At 36.3% G+C, this 25,703-nt stretch overlaps 1 protein-coding gene across 17 annotated transcripts in view; it reads right to left on the reverse strand.

Annotated features, from left to right (window-relative positions):
- Nucleotides 1-25,703, reverse strand: part of RGS22 (regulator of G protein signaling 22) — a 164,498-nt gene that overhangs the window by 109,062 nt on the left and 29,733 nt on the right. For 11 of the 17 annotated variants that reach the window (XR_008667633.2, XM_055348117.2, XM_055348120.2 and 8 more), the window contains 6 exons: nt 23,215-23,436; nt 15,221-15,306; nt 14,440-14,608; nt 8,911-9,040; nt 6,159-6,786; nt 4,521-4,682 (listed from right to left, as the gene is read on the reverse strand). Coding sequence is in view for 16 of the 17 variants with exons in the window: in XM_055348122.2 (XP_055204097.2) it covers nt 4,521-4,682; nt 6,159-6,786; nt 8,911-9,040; nt 14,440-14,608; nt 15,221-15,306; nt 23,215-23,436 (1,397 nt within the window). In the remaining variant the exon portion in view is untranslated. Of the gene's footprint in view, nt 1-4,520; nt 4,683-6,158; nt 6,787-8,910; nt 9,041-14,439; nt 14,609-15,220; nt 15,307-23,214; nt 23,437-23,735; nt 23,930-25,703 lie in introns of those variants that run through there. The other 6 variants (XM_055348123.2, XM_055348115.2, XM_031014062.3 and 3 more) reach the window with 4 other exon arrangements.

Below are 25,703 nucleotides of genomic sequence, written 5' to 3' on the forward strand. Positions count from 1 at the left end.
CAATTCGCATTTTGAAGAATGTATCAGAGTCTTAACAGCATAATTGATCAAGAAGAAGAAAGAATCAGTGAGCTTAAAGACAGGCTATTTGAAAATACACAGTCAGAGGAGACAAAAACAACAACAACAACAACAATAAAGCATGCCTAAACAGTCTCAAAAGGGCAAATCTAAGAGTTATTGGCCTTAAAGAGGAGGTAGAAAAGAGATAGGGGTAGAAAGTTTATTCAAAGGGATAATAACAGAGAACTTCTCAAACCTAGAGAAAGATATCAATATCCAAATATAAGAAGGTTATAGAACACCAAGCAGATTTAACCCAAAGAAGACCACCACAAGGCATTTAATACTCAAACTCCCAAAGGTCAAAGATAAAGGAACCCAAAAGCAGCAAGAAAAATAAACAATATACAGGGAGCTCTAATACATCCAGCAGCTGACTTTTCAACAGAAACATTATAGGCCACGAGAGAGTGGCATGACATATTAAAAGTAATGGCAAAAACTGCAATAACTTTTGCACCAACCTAATATTTAACGTGCTGAAGGAAAAAACTTTTACCCTAGCATAGTATATCCAACAAAAATATCCTTCAAATATGAAGGAGAAATAAAGACTTTCCCAGACAAACAAAAGCTGAGGGATTTCATCAACACAAGACCTGTCCTACAAGAAATGCTAAAGGGAGTATTTCAATCAGAAAGAAAAGAATGTTAATGAGCAATAAGTAATCACCTGAAGGTATAAAACACACAGGTAATAAATAGCAAGTAAACAGAAAAACACAGAATATTATAACACTGTAATAGTGATATGTAAACTACTTTTATACCAAGTAGAAAGACTAAACAATGAACCAATCAAAATTAATAATTACAGCACCTTTTCAAGACATAGACAGTACGGTAAGATATAAACAGAAACAACAAAACATTTAAAAATGGGGGGGACAAAGTTAAAGAAGTTTTGTTTTTGCTTGTGTGTTTATGCATGTTAAGTTCTCATCAGGTTAAAATAATGGATTATAAGATAGTATTTGCCAGCCTCATGGTAACCTCAAACCAAAAAACATACAATGGATACACAAGAAATAAAAAGCAAGAAACTAAATCATATCAACAGAGAAAATCACATTCACTAAAGGGAGACAGGAAGGAAGGAAGGAAAGAAAGAACACCACAAAACAACCAGAAAACAACAAAATGGCAGAAGTCCTTACTTATCAATAATGACATTGATGTAAATGGGCTAAACTCTCCAATCAAAAGACACAGTGGCTGAATGGATGAAAACACAAGACCCATTGATATGATGCCTACAAGAAACACACTTCACCTACAAAGACACATACAAACTAAAAATAAAGGGATGGAAAAACATGTTCCATGTCAATGGAAACAAAAAAAAAAAGCAGGAGTAGCTATACTTCTATCAGATAAAACAGATTTCAAGACAAAAACTGTAAGAAGAGACAAAGAAGGTCACTATATAATGATAAAGGGGTCAATTCAGTAAGAGGATATAACAATTTTAAATATATATGTACCCAACACTGGAGCACTCTGATATATAAAGGAAATATTATTAGAACTACAAAGAGAGATAGGTCCCAATGCAATAATAGCTGGAGACTTCAACCTCTGACTTTCAGCATTGGACAGATCTTCCAGAGAGAAAAATAACAAAGAAATTGTATCAAAGTCAATGTCCTCATTGTGATATTGTACTATAGTTATGCAAGATGTTACCATTGGGGGAAAATATATGAAAGATACACAGTATATCTTTGTATTATTTCTTTTTTAATTTTTCTTTATTTTAAAAAAATGGTTTTAATAAAATAGAGATGGAGTCTTACTGTGTTGCCCAGGCTGGTCTCAAATTCCTCACCTCAAGCGATCCTCCTGCCTCAGTCTCCCAAAGTGCTGAGATTACAGGCATGAGCCATCATGCTTAGCCTTCTTTGACTATAAGTTTACAGTTATCTTAAAATAAAAAGTCTACTGTAGATAAGTGACACAATCAGATCGATCACACTCACATGGAACAATTCACCGATCTTCAAATGGTATATATTTTTTCCCACTATGCCCATTCTCTTTCCCTTGCTTCAAGTCCCTCAAGTTCCCAGGTAAAATATTACCTCCTCTCTATATCCTGTGCATTTACCATACTTTCTTTTATTATACTAATGTCACATGTATGTTATTCCCATCACACTATGACCACAAGGATTTGATCATGTTTCACCCTTGTATTCTCAGCATAGCAGTTAGCCTATAGTAATACTCAAAAAAAGTTTATTAAGATGATAAATCTGCAACTTTAGCTACGTGTATATATATACACACACACACACACACACACACACGCACCCCAATTTTATGAAATACCAATCATAAAAATGTCACATATAGAAGAATGTGCTCCAAGCTGACAGCCAAATCAGGAACATACCCCTATTCACAACTGCCACAAAAAACATACCTAGGAATATAGCTAGCAATATAGCTAGGAATACCTAGGAATACAACTAAGTAGGGAGGTGAAAATTTTCTACAAGGAGAACTACAAAACATTGCTCAAAGAAATCAGAGGTGACACAAACAAATGGAAAAACATTCCATACTCATGGATAAGAAGAATCAATATAATTAAAATGGCTATACTGCCCCAAGCAATTTATAGATTCAATGCTATTCCTATTAGACTACCATTGAGATTCTTCACAGAACTAGAAAAAACTATTTTAAAATTCATATGGAACCAAAAAGAGCCTAAATAGCCAAGGCAATCCTAAGCAAAAAGAGCAAAGCTGGAGCCATCACACTACCCGAATTCAAACTATACTACAGGTCTATGGTAACCATAACAGCATGGTACTGGTACAATAACAGACACACAGACCAATCAAACAATAGAGAATGCAGAAATAAGACCACCTACCTACAACTATCTGATCTTTGAAAAACCCAACAAAAACAAGCAATGGGGAAAGAATTCCCTATTCAATAAATGGAGCTAGGATAACTGGCTGGCCATATGCAGAAGACTGAAACTGGATCCCTTCCTTATATCATACACAACAATTAACACAAAAAGACTTAAATGTAAAACTTAAAAGCTATAAAAACCATGGAAGACAACCTAGGCAATACCATTCAGGACATAGGCACAGGCAAAGATTTCCTGACAAAGATGCCAAAAGCAATTGCAACAAAAGCAAAAATTGACAAATTGGATCTATCTAAACTAAAGAGCTTCTGCACAGCAAAGGAAACCATCAACAGAGTGAACAGACAACCTATGGAATGGGAGAAAATTTTTGCAAACTATGCATCAAACGAAGATCTAATATCCAGCATTTGTAAGGAACTTAAACAAATTTACAAGAAAAAAAGCCATTTAAAAGTAGGTAAAGGATATGAACACTTTCAAAAGAAGACATACATGTGGCCAACAGTCATATGAAAAGAAGCTCAACATCACTGATCATTAGAGAAATGCAAATCAAAACCACACTGAGATACCATCTCAAGCCAGTCAGAATGGCTATTAGTAAAAAGTCAAAAAATAACAGATGCTGATGAGGTTGTGGAGAAAAAGGAAGACTTATACACTGTTGGTGGGAGTGTAAATTAGTTCAACCACTGTGGGAGATAGTGCAGCAATTCCTCAAAGCCCTAACAAGAGAAATACCATTTGATACAGCAATCCCATTACTGGGTATATACCCAAAGGAATATAAATCATGCTATTATAAAGACACATGCATGTGTATGTTCATTGCAACACTATTCACAATAGCAAAGATAAGAAATCAACCTAAATGCCCATCAGTGATAGACTGGATAAAGAAAATGTGGTACATATATACCATGGAATACTATGCAGCCATAAAAAAGAACAAGTTCATGTCCTTTGCAGGAATATGGATGGAACTGGAGGCCATTATCCTCAGCAAACTAACACAGGAACAGATAACCAAATACATCATGTTCTCACTTATAAGTGGGAGCTAAATGATGACAACACATGGATACACAGAGGGGAACAACACACACTGGGGCCTATCAGAGGGTGGAGGATAGAAAGGAAGGAGAGGATCAGGAAAAATAGCTAATGGATATAAGGCTTAACACCTGGGTGATGAAATAATCCATACAACAAACCCCTAATGACACGAGTTTACCTATGTAACAAACCTGCACATGTACCCCTGTACTTAAAATAGAAGTTAAAAGTAAATAAATAAATAAAACGTAAATTCTGCTGAAAAAAAAAAGAATATGCTCACCAAAGTTAAAAGGCAACTTAAATACTGTCCCGCCTTATTATGGATTTAAAGTCACCCAAACATCCAAATTATCTAAAGGACAAGTACCTTAAAGAAGGCCAAAGATACAATAGTCTTGTCATTTTATGTTTCCATAAGTTATATATCCATAAGACAAAAAAAGTATAACTCATAACTGGTGTAAGGAAAGTGAAAGTAAGTAACTGATTCATGTTTTCTTACCAATACAGAAGTAAAGGTTTTAAAACTTCAGACTGAATATTTCTTAAATGCTCTTCATTCCACTGTGATCCATCTAACAGTTTAAATTTTGATAAGATTTCTGCAGAAAGGTAGTAATCTCCATTGCTCACTAGATAGCATTTTTTCATCTTCTCAAGATGTCTGAAATAAAACACATTTCCATATATACACACACACATTGGTAGAATATTCAACTACCAAAATGTTTTCACTTCTGAAATGTTTCAGACAAGTAATGAACTATCTCAAAACCAACACTGAGTGTCAGAGGTACCAAAAATTTTTGTGGAGGTGAAGATATTTCTCACAGTTATGGAAATGGGAAGGGTATTTGTGACAAGCTGAATAAATGACCTTGCAAAGATGTTTATGTTCTAATTTCTAGAACTTGTGACTAAGTTACCTTACATGTCAAAGGGAACTCTGCAGATGTGCTTAAGTTAAAGACTTTAAAGAGATCTCCTGTATTACCTAGATGGTCCCATTGTAATCACAATGATCCTTCTAAGAGAGAGACAAGAAGGTCAGCATCATAGAGAAAAGATGTGAGGATAGAGCAGAGGTCAGAGAGAAGATGCTGTGCTGCTAGCTTTGAAGATGGAGAAAGAGCCCATGAACCAAGGCCTTCATTAGATGGAAACAATAAGGAATTTGTTTACCCCTAGAATCTTCTGACTTCCAGAACTGTCTGAGAATAAATAAAATTCTGTTGCTTTAAGCCACTAAGTTTGTGGTAATTTGTTACAGGAACAGTGGGAACTACAGTGTTGATCCTGAAAAACCTATGTAGACTACTTGCATATAACGACCCTGACATGTCTTCAAAGTGGTAATGATCAATCAGGTCATGCTTCATAATCAACCATTTAGTGACCTCTGCTCTTATAACTATATACAACAATGAGCTTTGTGATCTGAATGTCATTAAAATAAGTGGAATTACCCAGTGACTAGTATATACTCAGTCAAACCCTTTAAGGAAATTGCAATCTACTATAGTTGATCTGCTTCAGAGCAGATCAGGAGAATAAACACAAGTTAAAGACTTTCCTAAAACAGGGTTCTCTTAAGGTTCTTCAACTTACAGTAATCTAAAACATACAGAGCTGACCAAACAAAGACCTGAGCCCCATCAGGCCTCCAAGAAGTTCTCTAGTGGAGAGACTCATCCAGATACCCAGCTACCTGGCATCCAACCAAAGATTATGGAATTTGTTAACCAAGCAGGCTGCTAGGGAGAGTAGGTGTCTATTTCATGCTAGTGTGGTTATATAACTGATAAATTATTTTATTCTATAAAAATTATACATCATTTTAATGTTATAAAAATGAAAATAGAATAATTAATTTGAAAGTAGTTCTAGAATGTACGGGCAGAAACATTACGCAAACCCAAATAACTGTTATCATTAGTATCTGAAAACTATGAAATCAGAAAACTAGTGTGATCAATATTTACTATTATAATAAAATAAGTTTTATTATCATTCATTCCTCCAAGAGTGAAAAATTACATTTTTTAAAATTTACTTTGGGCTTTCTCCATGTGCTAAATAACCCAAATTAATATTCATAATTAGTTTTTTAAACTATTGAAAAATAAAAAAATAGAATTACCTTTGATGTCTTCCAGGGTCCTTAAGAACTTTTAACCTCTCAATATCCATCCATAGCCACCAATATCTCTCTCCCAATGTACCTTTTATAAATTTCTTAAATCTTTCAAACTCCTTTCTATTGCCAATGTCATAAGTCCTATGAGAAATACACCAGTCCGCCCTGCTCTCTGGTCCAGCGCTCTCACTCTTTGAACTTAAACTTGTTTGTTCTATCTCTTCTGACCTCTCCTTTGTAGTCTGAACTAATTCGCTTAAAAAATTCTTGCCATGAATAGACTCAAAACAATCATCAAATGACACTTTTGTTATATTGTTGAAGTTTATATAGTCTGGGGTTTCTCCAACTGGCTTTCCAACAATTTGCTGAATTGCTCCTCTCAAAATAAAGTATATATAGGAGCTTAAAAATTCTTCACATGTTGAGAAATGCATTGTCAGGCTTTCATCAACATCCTGTTTCTTTTCAAGGTATACTCTCAGAAGAGCTTGAGAAGGAGTGTCTTGTAGAGATACAGACACCTCTTCTTCTTCTCCTTCTTCTTCTTCAAATTCAGAAATCAATTTGTTGGTTTTAGATGGGTCCTTTTTTGTCCTAGGGTGAACTCCATCATCAAAGATAAAATTCTCTGTATTAAGTCATAAAAGGCTATTAGATTAGATATGAATACAAACCTTTCTTATTATTAAATAGATGCTATAGAGCCAGAATGGCAAATGGGTTTATCATAGGTAGTGACTGCATGGACTGGTGTCTTAAGAAGGATTCTGGGCCAGTCACGGTGGCTCACGCCTGTCATCCCAGCACTTTGGGAGGCCGTGGTGGGTGGATCACTTGAGGTCAGGAGTTCCAGACCAGCCTGGCCAACATGGTGAAACCCCTTCTCTACTAAAAATACAAAAATTAGCCAGGCTTGGTGGCACAGTAATCCCAGCTACTCTGGAGGCTGAGGCACAAGAATCGCTTGAACCCAGGAGATAGAGGTTGCAGTGAGCTGGGAGCATACCACTGCACTCCAGCCTGGGCAATAGAGCAAGACTCTGTCTCAAAAAAGAAAAGAAAAGAAACAAAAAAGAAAAAAAAGAAGGATTCTGAGGCTACATTTGGAACCAGTAGAAAAAAACTGCCGATGGGAATTAACCTTGTCTTCCTTGGATTTGGAGGAAAAGAATGGTGGCAGATGGACTAAATATTTGACATCCCTAACACACAGAAGATATTCAAAAATACATTATGTACTTTTAAAATGTAATATTCCAGACTGATATATAATATCAATACATAAGGGCCAAATCTATTAAGGAATTAGAATATGTATACTAAATGATTATATGTGCTTTGATATTTCATGTTGTATGATAAAAGAAAATTCACTACCATAGATTGAGACCATGTATGAACAGACCAGAACTGGAAACAATAATAGCAAGTTTTAAAATTCACCATTTCATTAAAAGATTCAATTACTGTCAAACTTACAGTCTATCATTAAACTTACAAAATGGCACGAGATACTTATGAAGGTTTACAAAGGGATTATTTGCATGCTTTTTCTAAAGATATAGTATTCAGCTCCTATTTTCTCTTTCAAAAATCAGTGACATGTCTGACGTTAGTGCTTTATTTCACATAGTAAATCTGTGCCTTGAATTGCCACAGATCAGTTAACTGTTGTCATCCATGCCCCATTCTCAATGACCATTTTCTCAATTACCAGAGTTCAAATCTCAATGAACTGGAAACATTTCATTACAATTTTTATTGCAAGTAAATTCCCCAATATTGAGAGATTAGACTTTGTAAATCTGTGAGAGGATGCTGGATGTACACTCAATCCCATGGAACTGAAGGGAGGATGTCGCACAGAGCGAGGCAGGCATTCCAGCTCACCATCTCCTGCCATCCTTCTCTTCCTGTATACTATTTTTATCTCCAATTATATACTTCAATATTTTGGGAAAACAACAAGAAGCCTATGAATCCAGGTATTTTCAATTGGGGAGATTATTTTCTTCTTTACCTAGACTCAGGTTCAATTCTAGGGAATCCAGATTTAACTTCCCCAGAGGTTGCTTATACTTCTTAAAGAGATTAGTTAAGAACTGTAAGTGAATTCCTGAGTTCTTCTTCTGAGTCCTCACACCTAAGTTTTTTTCTCTAACAATATCACTGTTAATGACTCCCATTTCTGGAAGATTCCTTTTATTTTTATGAAAAGTCAGTATATCCACAAAGCTCCCCACAGTAGAAATTTATCTGCTTTTTAAGGTGAAAAATAGTCTGAACTTAAAAACAGAAGGGAAACTCAATTTCCATCAATAACTTTTTTTTTTAGGAAGGGAAAAATGTTGTACCCACTTTATTGCAAAGACTTAACAAGAATTTATAAACTGTGATAAGAAATAATGACATTGATTTACTGCATATTAGGTACCAAGCACCAGGCCAGGCATTTTCTATCCATTTAGTATATATCATTATTCTAATCTTACAGATGAGAAAAGGCAAGGCTCCCAGAAGTGGAAAAACTCATCAAACATCACACAGCTAATAAATATCAGAGTTGCATTCTAAACCCATCTCCTTTTCACTATACAAAGTTGTCTCTCAAAAAACATAGGAAGTCGAGTGAGGCAAAGTGTATGTGGATAATTTTTTCTCCCCACCACTAAGTACTGTACTGTAAAATTAGAACAAACAAACAAAAACTTAAAGAGAAGTTTTGAAGTCATTCTTGTCCTTTTCTGCTTACCAGAAACAGATGAAATAGCTGGTGATTTAAGTTTGTTGTAGGGTACACAACAGGGTAACGAAAAGGTTGATACTGTTTGCTGACTTTGTTTTGCTAATGCAAACCAATCTTTTGTTTGAGTATAGGAAGCCTAGGAAGAAGGGAGCATATTAGTTCAACATATGATTAGCAGTATTACTCTGATCACAAACCTGGAAAAATCATTATAATAATATTCAACTTGCACAGTACAATATGTAAAGTGAAAATTATCTCATGAAGGAAAATAAAATTCTACTCAAAAAATTAATTAGCTAAGAGGACACTGAAGGAAATTTCAATCCAGATTTTTTTTTCATATTTGATAACCAAAGAAAATATGTGTCCAATACCTATAAATTCTCCACTCTCACTCTCAGGCTATTGTTGACCAAAGGCATGAAACCCTACTTCCTGGATTCACTACAATCCTGGTGATGGGCAGTCACCAGGCCCATCAATCCTTTTGCTAGCTGCTCCCCTTTACAACTTTCCCAATTACTTCAGGTCCCCCATTCTGTCTCACCTGGCTCAGTGTTTTTAACAACTGCTTCCCCAGTATGACAGAGACATTATTCTTAGTGCCACTGGAACCTCTCCAAACTCAGCTGCCCCTTTGTATTAGATTCAGTCTTCACAAGTTTGCTTAGATTGAATGCTTCTTGCAGACTGATTCCTGACTCCATCTGCCCCTGAATGGAGCATTCCATTTTTCCTTTCCTCTGTGTACCCCTGAACTAGCCAATTCAATTCTGAAGTTGATCCTTAGCTTCTAGAACCCCAGCCCTAAGAAGCTCCTATCCTAGCCTTCTTGGGAAGATTCCTCTACCTGCCTCTCTCTGTAATGTCCTTTTTCATTTTTACTAGAGAATCCAAGTTGTTCAACAAGAGCAGAGAAGAGAGTTTCCAGCATTCCTCTCATTTCTCATTTATCCAACTCAGTCAGCTGGTTGGTCAGCACTTAGTCTAAGAAACACTTGGAGAATAGGTACCTCAAATGGAAGAAAAATTACTCCCTATCTATTAAGCAGAATTAACATAGCAAGTCAAGCCACATAAGAAGACCAAAGCAAGACAGAGAAATGAGAGGTGGCATTATGTAGTCACCATCCCTCTTAGAGGTAAGGTTTCCTGGGTGCATAAAAGCTTTCAAAGACTAATTCACTTTTGTTCCCCTTTTCCTTTAAAATCAAGTTACTTATTATTAATTATACGTTCATCTAACATATAATTATCAAGCGACTACTTTATTCTAAGCAATAGCCTAAGCAGGAGGCCAAAATAATTAAGAAACATTCAAAGAGTTCAGAGAGGCCGGGCGCGGTGGCTCACGCCTGTAATTCCAGCACTTTGGGAGGCCGAGGTGGGCGGATCACGAGGTCAGGAGATCGAGACCACGGTGAAACCCCATCTCTACTAAAAATACAAAAAAAAATTAGCCGGGCACAGTGGCGGGCGCCTGTAGTCCCAGCTACTCGGGAGGCTGAGGCAGGAGAATGGCGTGAACCCGGGAGGCGGAGCTTGCAGTGAGCCGAGATCGCGCCACTGCACTCCAGCCTGGGCGACAGAGCGAGACTCCGTCTCAAAAAAAAAAAACAAAAAAAAAAAAAACAAAGAGTTCAGAGAGACCAACATACAAGGTCCTTGCTATTTCGACTGCAAAAAAAGAATGAGGGAGTAGGACACAGGAGAGAAAGAAGTCATCAGTCAGACTTCAACATCTTTAACATAATTATTCCACTTTATACATTTTTTTTTTTTTTTTTGGGAGACAGAGTCTCACTGTGTCACCCGTTCAATGGTGCAGTCTCGGCCCACTGCAACCTCTGCCTACTGGGTTCAAGCAATTCTCCCGCCTCAGCCTCCCGAGTAGCTGGGATTACAGGCGCCCACCACCATGCCTGGCTAATTTTTGTATTTTTAGTAGAGATGGGGTTTCACCATGTTGGTCAGGCTGGTCTGGAACTCCTGACCTCATGATCCGCCCGCCTCAGCCTCCCAAAGTGCTACGACTACAGGCGTGAGCCACCGCGCCCGGCCTATACTTTTAAGAGATGTGCCAATTGTTTTTTAGATGGTATAACTTAGGGCTCAAAGAAATATTACCAATTATCATGAAGATTAATCCTTATGTATAGTCATGACATAAATAATGTAAGGGTCCAAGAACTTTGAATCTGCAAAATTCAAAAGCTATTGAAAAATGGTAATATATAGTTAAAGTGGCAATGTGTGGTGGTTCTTGCCTATAATCCTAGCACTTTGGAAGGCTGAGGTTGGAGGATTGCTTGAACCCAGGAGTTCAAGACCAGTCTGGGCAACATAGACCCCATCTCTACAAATAATTTTTTAAAAATTAGCCAGGAATGGTGATGCACTCTTGTAGTTCCAGCTGGGAGGCTGAGGTGGGAGAATCGCTTGAGCCAGGGAGGTTGAAGCTGCAATGAGCCATGATTGCATCATTGCACTCCGGCCTGAGCAACACAGTGAGACCCTGTCTCAAAAAAAAACATTTTGTATATATATATATGGTGTTAAAGTATTACTCAAGTGAATACAAATGAGTTTTTTAATCTCAGAAAATAGCAAAGGTAAACTAGTTTGAATTTTAACTCCCTTATATTTAATTAAATTCACATATAGCAAATCAGAACTTATTCCCCAGATTGATTCTTCCCTTTACATGTTTATTGACCTCAACTATGAGTACATATTTTTTAGGACATTTCCAACATTTCTATAGTATACAAATTAAGGGAAAAAATATGGCCAGGCATAGTGGCTCACGCGTGTAATACCAACTCTTTGGTAGGCTGAGGTGAGTGAATTGCTGGAGCTCAGCAGTTCAAGACCAGCTTGGGCAACATGGCAAAACCCCGTCTCTACAAAAAATATACAAAAATTAGCAGGGAGTGGTGGCATATGCCTGTAGTCCCAGCTACTTGGGGGGCGGAGGCAGGAGGATCCCTTGAACCTTGGGAGGTCAAGGCTGCAGTGAGCTGAGATTGTACCACTGCACTCCAGCATGGGTGATAAAGTGAGACCCTGTCTCAAAAAAAAAAAAAAGAAAGAAGAAAAAAATACTTACAATCAGTATAAGAGAGAAGAAAAATGTGCCTTAAATACACCACTAAACATTATTCAGTGGAAATAATGGAACTGGCATAACTGTAAACATTTTTGACAAATATTGCTGATAGAAATGCTGAACTACAAAATTAATAGCAGATGCACATGAAAAAAAAAAAGTTCAAGTAACCTTAGCCTATCTATTCCAACACAGAAAGCAAAGAGGCTTCCTCTTGTATGATAATTTTGATCAATTGAAAGTGCCTTATTTGCAAGTAAGCCTTACAGTTTAAAAAAAAAAAAAAATTGCAAGTGCCTATCCAGAATGCTGTGTTGTAAAGAATCTGGAGCCAAATCCTAGCTCAGCAGAAAAAATTTCCACAATTGATCAACAATATCTGTCATAGGGAGTAGCAGCACAAGTGCTACATAGATGCCATTCCTGATTTTGTATAGAATTGTGTATTAGAAGTATAGTTCCAGAGGTAAGATCTAACAATTAGAGGCCAAAGATCAAACAACAGTTCTCACTACATTATGACTCTCCAAAAGGACATTGGATTCTAGGTTAAATCTCTTCAAATGCTCTCATACAACCTCACATTTCTCTAATCATGGAGGACAAATGTATTTGATAACAACTAAACAATAACGCATTTTACTACTAAGGAATAACCTAGAGAACAGGAAGGAAAAGACTCAATTTATCTTTTTGTACAAAAGAAATGAATCCAAATTATAGCAATTTTGGAATGAACAATGAAACCATGGATATAATTCAAGTTACTCTTGCTTCCCAGGTGACACAGCACGTTCTTCAACCCTGCCTTTGTCTCTTCAGACATGAGGATAATATTTCTAACTACATTTCAAATTAAAGAGAGCAGAGCACCTGACCTCGTGATCGACCAGCCTGACCAACATGGTGAAACCCCATCTCTACTAAAAATACAAGAATTAGCCAGGCGTGGTGGCACGTGCCTGTAATCCCAGCTACTCGGAAGGCTGAGGCAGGAGAATTGCTTGAATCCTGGAGGCGGAGGTTGCAGTGAGCAGAGATCATGCCACTGCACTCCAGCCTGGGTGACAGAGCAAGACTCTGTCTCAAAAAAAAAAAAAAAAAAAAACAAACTAGGAGTCAATTAAGAAAAATAACGAATCTAAGTGATAAATATTCAAGAAATTATCTAAATAAGAGATTTATTTACAATTTTAATATCTCAGGGTTCTTTTTAGGTTTCCAGGGGAAAAGAGCAGGATAACAGTGTGGAGACTGCTAAGTTGAGAATTTAAAACAAATGAGAACATAAGATTTTTAAAATAGCATTGTGAATGTAAAATTTTTATCAATCCTTTGCTCTCACTCTTCTAGACATATTGAGAAAATGTTAAATAGAAAAAATTAAGAAATTTTAATAAGATGTTTCAGATCTTTGAGTATGAAAAATATAACAAAAAAGCCTAATTTCAAAAAACTATTTGAGATCAAGGGACAATGGTGTGACCAATATGAAGGGTCAAGACTGAAATGTATTGTCTTTACTATCAAGAACTCTCCTTTCAGTTTTTTCTCGGACAGTTAATTTCAGCTTCATAGAGATTTCTGACCAAATTAAGGAACACTGTTTTCCTGGGTTTGTTTTGGGTATATGTCATTATAGCTATGTTATTTCTTGTTGAAATTTATAATTGTGGGTTTTTTGTATTGTTTTAGTATTTAATGGTGTATAATGTGTTATTAAATCATATGTAGTTATGCCAAAAAAAACAGAGCAGAGCAAATTAGTTAGCATAAATCTACAAGAATTATTGCTAAATCTGCTTTACATGTATTTGAAATCATTTTTTCTGTTCAGGTAATACAAATGCCTTAAAATGAGAAGTTCTGGCCAGGTGTGGTAGCTTACGCCTGTAATCCCAGCACTTTGGGAGGCAGAGGTGAAACCAAAAAAAAAAGAGAGCAGAGCAAATTAGTTAGCATAAATCTATAAGAAGTATTGCTAAATCTGCTTTACATGTATTTGAAATCATTTTTTCTGTTCAGGTAATACAAATGCTTTAAATGAGAAATTCCGGCCAGGCGTGGTAGCTTACGCCTGTAATCCCAGCACTTTGGGAGGCGGAGGTGAGTGGATTCCTTGAGCCCAGGAGTTCGAGACCAGCCTGGGCTACATGGTAATACCCCGTCTCTACAAAAAATGCAAAAAAAAAGTTAGCCAGGTGTGGTGATGCATGCCTGTAGTCCCAGCTACTCAGGAGGCTGAGATGGGAGGATCAGCTGAGCCCGGGAGATGGAGGCTGCAGTGAGCCATGATCATATCACTGCACTCCAGCCTGGTGACAGAATGAGATCCTGTCTCAAAAAATATATGTATAAAATAAAAAATAAAATCAGAAGTTTTAGTGAAGCGCTAAGTCATGAAAAAATACTCATACTTTTACCTCACCAAGTGATACATAGAACTTTTTCATAATTACAAGATTATCTTCTTCAGTGGCAGGAGGTGGTAGACTGGGTGGTTTTTTCACGATCCAGGGAGAAAAATTTGATCCTACTGTGAAATTCATGCCGGACTTGCTCCATCTTACTTGTGAGACCAATTTGGCTAACCTGCATTTTAGAAATCATACAAATTTAAAACAAGTTTCAAATATGGCAGAATTCAGGGAAAAAACCTAAAATTTTATTTTATGTATTCAAGCCAATCTCCTCTCCTCACTCTTGATGATGATTTTCTTTGGCTCTGCTAAAATTAATAGCTTATTCATAAAACTACTAATTAGTTAATAATTATTCATTTTAATTGATTTTGACTTAAAAATTGTTGTTCAGAGGTCAAATTTTAGGTTCTTACATGTTAAAAGTCAGGGAACATAAAGGAAAAACTTGGCTCTGGACTACGGCATTCTATGTTTTTCGCGTCACACTAGTATTCATTGTTAAACGCCCTGCACCTAAATACCATTATCACCAATAGATAATTTTTAAAATATGGCTGGTTGGAGAGGCTCACGCCTGTAATCCCAGGTTTTGGGAGGCCAAGGCAGGAGGCTCTCTTGAAGCCAGGAGTTCGAGACCAGCCTGGGCAATATAGCAAGACCCTGACTCTACAAAGAATTTAAAAGATTTGCCACACATGGTGGCATACAGCTGTAGTCCTAGCAAATTGGGAGGCTAATATATATGTATTTAAAAATACATATATTGATGGGACTATAGTACCTGTATTCAAAGTAACAATCACTTTCCAGAAATGCTGGAAGTCTTTCTTTTTTGATCCACTTAATACCTTCTTCACGACTGAGACACTATGAGAAGAAAGAGAAAAAAGGAAAAGAAGGTCAGAGAAAATCACTTTTAGGATGATTAACACCTAATCGTGAGAGCAATAATGACCTCCAGCTGTCAGCAGGAGCCCTACCCCCTAGGTCTTCTATTTCCACTACAGAGATCAATAAACCTGAGCCACAAATGTGAGGCACTTCTTGCCCCTGGTAAGTTTTTAATTCTCTTAACAATCCTATATTAACTATATATTATTTCAATTTTTACAGATTAACAAATCGAATCCAGAGAAGTTAAGTAACTTGTTGAAGGAGGGAGAATGAGGGAAAAAAAAGCCAACGCATCTCAGTATTTTCACAGTCATAAAATGGGTTAAAAGTAATCACAAACAGAAAAAGAACCACCAAGAAAACTTGGTAAGGCCACCAAAGTCACTGCAGGCCCCTTGTTCTTCAAGTTTAAAAAAATGTTTTAACTATTTAACATCTCCAGGCGCTCTCTTACTGATACAAAAGTTAACAATGATAGTAGTGTTACAAATACCACAGTGTAGGCTTCTGTGGGAGCCTACAGAGACACTCAACTCAGGAGAGGTTTCCCACAGAACACGCACTTCACTCTTTGACCCGAAGCAAAGCTAGCTAGGTTGAGCAGGGAAGCAAAAGAGGAGACAAACCATAAGTGTAGCAGTATTAGGTCACAGGATGAGAGAGAGAAAGGTTGGAGAGGTAGAAAGGGTCATGATTGCAAACAGCCTTTTAAATAACATTAAGGAGTATAGATTTTATCTTGAGGTTGTGAGAGCAATACAGAATTACTGAAGAGTTACTGTTGTTCATCCTAAAATACTTACTCACTATTGATTCTACTTTTTCTTGTATTCACTTTTTCTAGAATTCTAAATAATATCAGTACCTTGGACACAAAACATATGTTACTAATAAATAAAACAATCTCAGTGAGGTAAATGTGTTTGCATTTATGTGGCTTCCATGGACAATCTAAGGTGATAGTTTTGCTATGATATTGCATAAGAGTTAACACATAGACCATTACAAACTCTAGTGAGGAAATTGAATGTCCATACAGAGTGTTGCCGACATCTAATGTGCTGATGCTCATGAAGGTGATGTGTGTTCATCATTGCTGATACGCGCAGAAGTCTTTAGGCATTCAGGATTGGAACATAAAATAGTTTCCTTCTAATCAGCAAAAAACAAAACAAAACAAAACAAAAACAAAAAAAAACATGTATTTGCCTTCACCAAACACTATCTTCTGCATAATGAAAGAATAGAAGAAAACCATGGAAATAGCCAGCACCTAATCAGCAGCACCTTGTTGACAGTCTCACTGCTTATCAGTGAGATCTGAAGGACATTTGGATCTTGTAGTTAGAAAGACTCTGCATAGGCTACACACTGACAAGCATGCAGGACTCCTGAACGCCCACTAGCACTACATTCAATGTATCACAGAAAGATACCAAACTACATATAAAGATCCACATAAACCCTTAAAGAATTCTATAAGGTTGTCAAACTAGTCAGTTCATTCAAAACCAATTTGCTGAATATTCAGCTAGTAAACAGTTTACCTATAATTCACCCTCTTTTGAGTGTTTTTGTACCTATGTGACCTAAAAATAAAATGAATTAAAAAGTTTAAAAAGAATAAAATCAAAAATTGAAGAAAAGTCTTTAGCCAAGCTGAAAACAAAACTCTTCATGGTTTTAAAAAGTAACTGAATACAAAGACCAAAAACATACAAGACAATCCTGATCAACCATAAAATAACTTAATAAATACTTATAAGAAACACAAAAAGAATCTACCTAAGGTGAAATTATTTAAACCTTAAAAAAATTTCTTTAAGTTGGTTAAGAAACAGAAAGGGATGACCAGAAGGTTAAGGGAAGATGGCTTTAGGTAAATCAATACAGAACCATTTCCAAATAGCCATACACAAGCTGTCTAAAATGCCTATAGAATTGGATTAATAAAAAATTATATTTAGATGTACAAGGCAAACAAAGCATGGTTATCAGCCAATAGATCTTATTGGTCAGATTTATTGAGGTATAAATTACATACAGTGAAATCCACCCTTTTTAATACAGTTCTACAAGTTTTGACAAATGCATATAATCATGTAACCAGGACTACAATCAAGATACAGAATAGTTCCAACACCCTCCAAATTTCCTCATGCCACTTTGTAGTCAGCAACCCCCTCCAACCCTAGGCTCTGGCAACCACTGATCTGTTCCATAGTTTGGCCTTTTCCAGAATGTCATATAAATGGAATCAATATAGTATGTACTTTTGATTCTAGTATCTTTCATTCAGCATAAAGCATTTTAAGATTTATCTATGTTCTTTCATGTATAAATACTTCATTTTTTTTGTTGCTGAGTAATATTCCACTGTATGGATATACCACAGTTTGTTTATCCATTTCCCAGTTAAAGGAATCTGGATAACTTTCAGCTTTTGTGATCATGAATAAAGCAACTATAGACATTTACATGCAGGGGTTTTTTTTGTTTTGTTTTTTGTTTTTTGGTTTTTGGTTTTTTTTTGAGATGGAGTCTCGCTCTGTCGCCCAGGCTGGAGGGCAGTGGCGTGATCTCGGCTCACTGCAAGTTCTGCCTCCCAGGTTCACGCCATTCTCCTGCCTCAGCCTCTGAGTAGCTGGGACCACAGGCACCCACCACCACGCTCAGCTAATTTTTTTTGTATTTTTAGTAGAGATGGAGTTTCACCATGTTAGCCAGGATGGTCTCGATCTCCTGACCTCGTGATCCAGCCGTCTCGGCCTCTCAAAGTGCTGGGATTACAGGTGTGAGCCACCGCGCCTGGCCGCATGCAGGTTTTTGTGTGAGTATAACTTTTCATTTCTTTTGGGTAATACTCGGGAGTAGGATAGATGGGCAGTGATATGGTATGGATATTTGCCTCCTCCAAATCTCATACTGAATGTGATCCCCAATGCTGGAGGTAGGGCCTAGTGGGAGAGATGTCTTGGTCATGGGAGCGAATCCCTCATGAATGTCTTGGTGTCCTCCTCATGGTAATAAGTGAGTTCTCACTTTGTTAGTTCAGGTGAGACCTGGTTGTTTAAAGAGCCTGGTGCCTCCCTACTCTCTCCCTTGCTACCTCTCTTGCCATGTGATACGCCTGCTCCCTCTTTGTCTTCCACCATGAGTGGGAGCTTCCTGAGGCCCTCACCAGAAGCAGATGCTAGTGCCATGCTTCTTATACAGTCTATAGAACCATAAACCAAATAAACCTCTTTCTTTACAAATTACCTAGTTTTGAGTATTCCTTTATAGCAACACAAATGGACTATAGGTGGTATGGTATATGTTTAACTTGGAAAGAAGTGCCAAACTGTTTTCCAAAATGGAATTCTCACCAATGAGAATGGACTTTTGGGTTGCTTCCACTTTTTGGCTATTATGAATGATGCTGCTATGAACATTTGTATATAAGTTTTTGTGTGAACATATGTTTTCAATACTCTTGAGTATATACCTAAAAGTGGCATTTCTGGGTAATTTGATAACTCTTGGGCTAACCTCTTAAGAACTGCCTAATATTTTCCAAAGTAGCTGTACTGTCTTACAATTGCAGCAGCAGTGTATGAAGGTTCTAATCACTTCAAATCCTCACAAATGTTTGTTATTATTTGCCCTTTTTTTTTTTAATCATAGCCATCCTGTTGGGTGTGAAGTAGTGTCCCACTGTGATTTTGATTCCATTTCCCTTATGACTAATGATGTTGAAAATCTTTTCATGTGCTTATTGTTTATCTTATTTGGAGAAATGTCTATTCTAAACCCTTTGCACATTTTTTAATTGGGTTATTTGTCTTTCTATTTTTGAGTTTTAAGAGTTATTTTTATAGTTTAGATACACATCCTTATAAAATATATGATTTGCAAATATTTTCTCTCATTCTGTGGGTTGTCTTTTTACTTTCTTGGTAGTGTCCTTTAGAGCGTGAAAGTTTTGCGTTTTGATTTATCTTTTTTTCCTTGTGCATTTGGTGTCATATCTAACAAAACCAATGCATAATCCAAGGTTACGAAGATTTACACCTGTATTATCTTCTTAAATAGAATTATATTTTTTGCATTGCTGGATTTAATTTGCTGATTTTTTGAGGATTTTTGTGGTCTGTGTTCATGAGTGATGTTAAGTTGTAGGTTTTTCTTTTCCTTCAAATTCCTTCATTTAGTTTTGGCATCAGTGTAATGCTCATCTCATTAAATGAATTAAAAATGGATTTTTTTTGTTTTTTGTATAAGTTTTTATAAATTCAAGTTTACTTCACTTCTAAGTGTTTGACAGAATTAACCAGTGAAGCCATCTGGGCCTGGAGTTGTCTTTGTGGCACGATTTTAAACTGTGAATCCAACTTCTGTAATAGATTTAGGACTATTCAGATTATCTATATCCCCTTCAGTGACCATTGATAATTTGTGCCTTTTAAGAAATATGTGGGCCGGGCACAGTGGTTCATGCCTGTAATCTCAGCACTTTGGGAGGCCGAGGCAGGCGGATCACTTGAGGCCAGGAGTTCGAGAGCAGCCTGGCCAACACAGCAAAACCCCATCTCTACTAAAAATGCAAAAATTATCTGTGCATGGTGGCATATGCCTGTAATCTCAGCTACCTGGAAGGCTGAGGCAGGAGAATCGCTTGAACCTGGGAGGCAGAGAGTGCAGTGAGCTGAGATCGCCCCACTGCACTCCAGCCAGGGCATCAGAGCGAGACCCTGTCTCAAAAAAAAAAAAAGTCTATTTCATTTAAATTCCATGAGCTTATAGACATAAAGTTGTTTGTAAAATTCTCTTTTTTTTTTAACTGCCAGTAAAATTTGTAATGACATCCCCTTTTCATTTCTGATACTGGGCATGTATATCTTCTCTCTCTTTTTCTTCACCATTCTGGCTAAAAGGTTATCAATTTCATTGATTTTTTTCAAAAAACAAGGCTTTATTTTCATGGATTTTTCTCTCTTGTTTTTCTGTTTTCAATTTCATTGATTCTGTTCTTTATTTCTTTATTTTTGGTTTAATTTTAACTTAATTTTTCTAGTTTCTCATAGTGACAAGTAGATCGTAGATTTATTTAGTCTTCTCTATTATAAGCACTTAATGGTACAAATTTCCCTGTAAAGACCAATTTAGTTGCATCCCACAAATTTTGATATGTTATGCTTTAGTTTTTATTCAATTCAACATAATTTTTAATTTCCCTTGGGACTTAGTCTTTGACCTATGAATTACTTAGGAGTATGTTATGTAATTAAGTATTTAAGGATTTTGTTACCGATTTATAGTTTAATTCTGAAGTGGTCTGAGAACATAGTTGGCAAGATTTCTAATCTTTTAAGTTTGCTGAAATTTATTTTATGGCCCAAAATATGGTCTATTTTGGTAAATATTCCCAGTGCACTAGAGAAAAAAATGTATACTCCACTGTTGTGGGATAAAGTGTTCTGTAAAGATCAGTTAGATTTACTTGGTTGCTAGTGTTTTCCAGAACTTCCATTTCCTTACTGATCTGCTGTCTTTTCTATCAGTTACTGAGAGAGCAGTGCTTTAGTCTCCAACTATAACTATAAATTTATCTATTTCTCCTTTCATTTCTATCAGCTTTTGCATCATGTACGCTGAACCTCTGTTGCTCGGTGCATACATATTATGAGTTGTTAAGCTTTCTTGGTGAATTGACCCTCCCCCCTTTATCATTATGTAATGTTCCTCTTTATCCATAGTAAGATTCCTTGTTCTGAGGGCTGCTTTGCCAGATATCAATATAGTCACTCCAGCTTTCCTTTAATTCATAATTGCATAGTATACCTTTTAATATCCTTTTTACTTCTAACCTATTTATGTCTCATTTTTAAGGTTAGTTTCTCGTAGGCAGCAAATAATTGGGATTTTAAAAAAATCATCCCTGATTCTGGCTTTTACTTGGGGTGCTTAGGCCATTTAAATATCATGTAATTATTGATGTATATTATGATTATCATTATTTTTAGAGATGAGGCCTCACTCTGTCACCCAGGCTGGAGTGCAGTGGCACCATCATAGCTTACCGCAGCCTCAAACTCCTGGGCTCAAGTGATCCTCCTGCCTCAGCCTCCCAAAGCTCTGGAATCAAACGAATGAGACATCATGACAACTCAATATGATTAATTATATTATATTATTAATCATATATATTATATGATTAATGTGATACTAATTATTGATATGGTTTGTTTAAAATCACTACTACCATTTTCCTAGTTGTTTTATTCTTTATGTGTCCCATACATTCTTTGTCTGTTTTTTCCTCATTTTCTGTCTGCTTTCCATTTAGTACTTTTTAATTCCTTTGATCTCCACTATTGTTTTTATTTTTATTTATTTTTACTTTATTTTTGAAACAGGGTCTCACTCTGTTGTCTAGACTGGAATGCAGTGGTGTGATCACAGCTCACTGCAGCCTTAACCTCTCCAGGCTTAGGTGATCCTCCTACCTCAGCCTCCTGGGTAGCTGGGACTACAAGTGTATGCCACCATGCCTGGCTAATTTTTGTATTTTTTGTAGAGATAGGGTTTCGCCATGTTGCCCAGACTGGTCTCTAACTGCTGAGCTCAGGCAATCCACCTGCCTTGGCTTCCCAAAGTGCTGGGATTATAGGTGTGAGCCATTGCAGCTGGCCTGTTCTCATTACTTATGCCTCTTTCTAAAAACTTCTAAATTGCTGCTCTAGTTTTATAATAGACATGCTTAATTAATCAGTCTATCTTCAAATGTATCAAATAAGATCATCCAGATCTTTTTGAGAAACTTGTGTCAAAGCACATAACTCAAGAATCTCCTAAATAGCTTTTGTTTAACAATAAATAAATAGGCTATAAAGACCTCCATACAATCAAAAATTTCTATTCACTGAAGGAAGTGAATAAAACAATAAATATTGTCCCACCTAGTAAAAAATTTTTAAACTAACAATTATATAGTACTGTGTAGCGCAGAATATATGTCCTTGTTCTGGCTTCGAAACAATGTTGTAACATGGTTATTACTATTAGCATTTAGTCTGATGAAAGTTAAAGATAGAAACTATTAGCATTTAGTTTGATGAAAGTTAAAGATAGAAACTATTTGATGAAAGTTAAAGATAGAAACTATTTGAATTCAGTAACAGAAGAATTGAAGAACTTTCAGGCTAGAGTAGATCTATGTCTTAAATGTTAGACATACTTTAGCCTGGTTATACTAGACATTTTGAATCAATGTGAAATAGTATTGTTAAACATTCATTATTATTTTCATTTCATCCACACAAGAAACCTAAGTAGTAGGTAGTAAAGGCATCATTTGACAGATGATGAAAATCAGATTCATCAAAGTGACTTGTACACAGAGTCAGTAAGCAGAGGAGCCAATATTAGAACCCAGGTTTTCCAACCTCATGCTAAGGAGACAAAATCCAGAAGCTGAAAATGAAATTTAAGGCCAGGGAGGTCAGAGCCAAACAATGCAACTTGAGGGTCAGAAGTCTCAATTCCCAACTGCTTGATAGGATTGGTTCAAAACCCAAATGAAATACATTGCCTATATATCCACATTTTCAATAACGCATCAAAATTATAAAGGATACTTATATTTATATGACTCAAAACTAACCTAATATTCAAATATTCAAGGTAAATTACATGAATCTTCTCAAATTGATAAGTGAACATCAACAAAACTGCTGAACTGGCCATTGGATTCGAAAAGTGCTTAACAAATACTATGTGTACATACAACACAAGTTAATAAATGTAGCTACACTTCAAAAAGGGAAGCCTAAGTAAACTCATGTTAATTTCACCAAATGCTTTATCTATCTAACAAGATAAAACAGTATACTTTCTTACCATAATATTGTAGTTGACATTAATGGTCTCATCTTCATCGGGGGCATTCATTTGAACAGGTTTAACCTCATTCTTTCCTTTCCTTACAACATCATAAATGGGATTTCGAGGTTGCTGGTTTTGTAGAATTTTTTTCAGTTGTTTTTCCAGAAGTTGTGGAGCATCATTAACTACTTCAAAAACTCCATAATCTGCATTAAATCTAATTGCCTCTGAAAAGGTCTGCAATATAAATTTGTGGAAATTAAAACATTTTTTAAACCTGGAAACTCATGGTCTCTAAGAAGACTTGTGGTTTACATACATGCATGCATACCTCACAGAGTTCTGTGCTTTTAATCATTCCCTCTTCCTTTTTAGGAGCTAGGAAATCCCTTGGGTAGAGGTCAGGGAACCCACTAAACTCTTCCTTGCCAATGCACTTATGCCACAAGTAAGTGTCAGGGTAGGCTATGGCAGAAATTCCCTGTGTATAAACATCTTAAGTCTGTGATTATTTGAAACTGGAGAGAAATATATACCTGGCTCTACAAAGCAATGTTATTCTCTTAGAAGGGGGTGGATCACTAGGGAAGAATTAGTAAAGGAAGAAATAATGCTCCCATTGTCTTTCATCCTTAGGAGCCATGAAGGCTAACAATCTCCCTTGTCCAAAAGAAGAAATTTAAGTACAATATGTTCTTCAGTTAAGACTATTTCAACACCATCCTTTGCACTGTGACAAAAAAAGAGAGAAGAAAATAACATTTCTGAGGTTTTTATCAGTAATTCTAAATGCTGCCAACTTTTATTTAAAGCCAGTCAGTTGATATACAATAGTCAGGAGTCTTGAGTTTGAATGCCAGCTTGCCAATAAGTACCTCTGTGACTCTAGGTAAATCACTGAACATCTTTGGGGCCTCCACTTCCGTAAGAAGTAAATGGTGAATTGGCCATGTCTTTTCCCATTTGTCTTCCAAATCTAGAATCAGGTCCCTTTTTCAGAATATTATTTATTTTAGGGTGCCTTCAGTGAACTGACTACTCATGTAGATTAACTTATACATGCTTAGGCAAGTGGTAGAAGAAATTAAATTCTTCCCCTTGGATCAGTAAGTGTTCTAAGTAGAACATTAATTCAAGTTTTACTAAGGGATTGCTAGATATACTATAGTCATAATTTAAAAAGTGGCAGAATTTCACAGTAAAATTGGAACTAGAAGTATGTGTACATATGTGTGTGTGTATGTATATATATATATATATATTTAAATTTTAATGTCTCATAATATCACATCTCTAAGGTCTGACTGTCTCCCCTTCTGAGGAATTTAAAGTACATGGATGATACAGTTCAAGACGAATGTCAGTCCACAGTCTCAAAAGCCTTAGGACTAAGAGTTTCTCCCAAAATGATAAGTATTGCTCAATGAGTAAGAAAGAATTAGCCATAAATTACATATAAAATTTCTTCAATAGATATATTTCATTAGTTGCCCACTGCATCTGTCTTTCAAAGATGGGATTCAAACAGGCACCATTTACCTAAATGACATAAATACCATCCCTGAACTATGCTATCACTTAACTAAAGAGAAAAAAGAGTCTGCTGATATCGCAGATTAGATTTATCTGGTTGGAGAAAGGAAATTAATTAAACTTGGTAGAGAATGACATCAAATATTAATGGGGGTAGGAGAAATTAAGCTGTATAAAGTGAAAGACCATCTGGAAAACATTTCTTCTAGTTCTGAGTATCCATGGAACAAGAGAACAAGTTTGACTTTTATTGTTTTCCTTTTTTTTTTTTTTTTGCCTCCTACCCTCTGACCTGGTAGCCAGAGGAACACAAAGCTGTGATAATCCAAAGCAAAGAATGTTAACCAGTTAGTTCAATGGATAAATAAAACATTTCCTACTAATCAAGTAAAAAGTGCTCAAGTAAAAAAATTAGGAGGGGCTATTGATACTCCAAGACCCTAGTAATCAATCTTACTTAGTAGTAGTGAGTAGTTAAGGTATAGTTGGCAGAAATAATGAAGATGATAAGGACTATTTACTGAATGTCTATCATGTGCTAGGTGTGTGATGGACACTTTATTTTTTTTCTTTCCAACTTTTATTTTAGGTTTAAGGGGTACATGTGCAGGTTTGTTACATGGGTAAATTGCATGTTGCAGGGGTTTGGTGTACAGATAATTTCATCACCCAGGTAAGCAGCATAACACTCAATAGGTAGTTTTTCAATCTTCACCCTCCTTCCACTCTCCATCCTCATGTAGGCCCCTACAATAGTAGGTCTATTGCTCCCTTCGTGTCCATGTGTGCTCAATGTTTAGCTCCTACAGATAAGTGAGAACATGTGGTATTTGGTTTTCTGTTCCTGCATTAATTCCCTTGGGTTAAAGGTCGTGATGGACACTTTAAAAGCCCTCTCTTAAATCCTTCCACATTCCTGACATAGCTCTTTACAAAAAACTGATGGTAGCGATGGCTAAGTGGTGGTCCAT

This window comes from Gorilla gorilla, chromosome 7 (assembly GCF_029281585.2).
Source record: "Gorilla gorilla gorilla isolate KB3781 chromosome 7, NHGRI_mGorGor1-v2.1_pri, whole genome shotgun sequence".
Classification (NCBI taxonomy): Eukaryota; Metazoa; Chordata; class Mammalia; order Primates; family Hominidae; genus Gorilla; species Gorilla gorilla.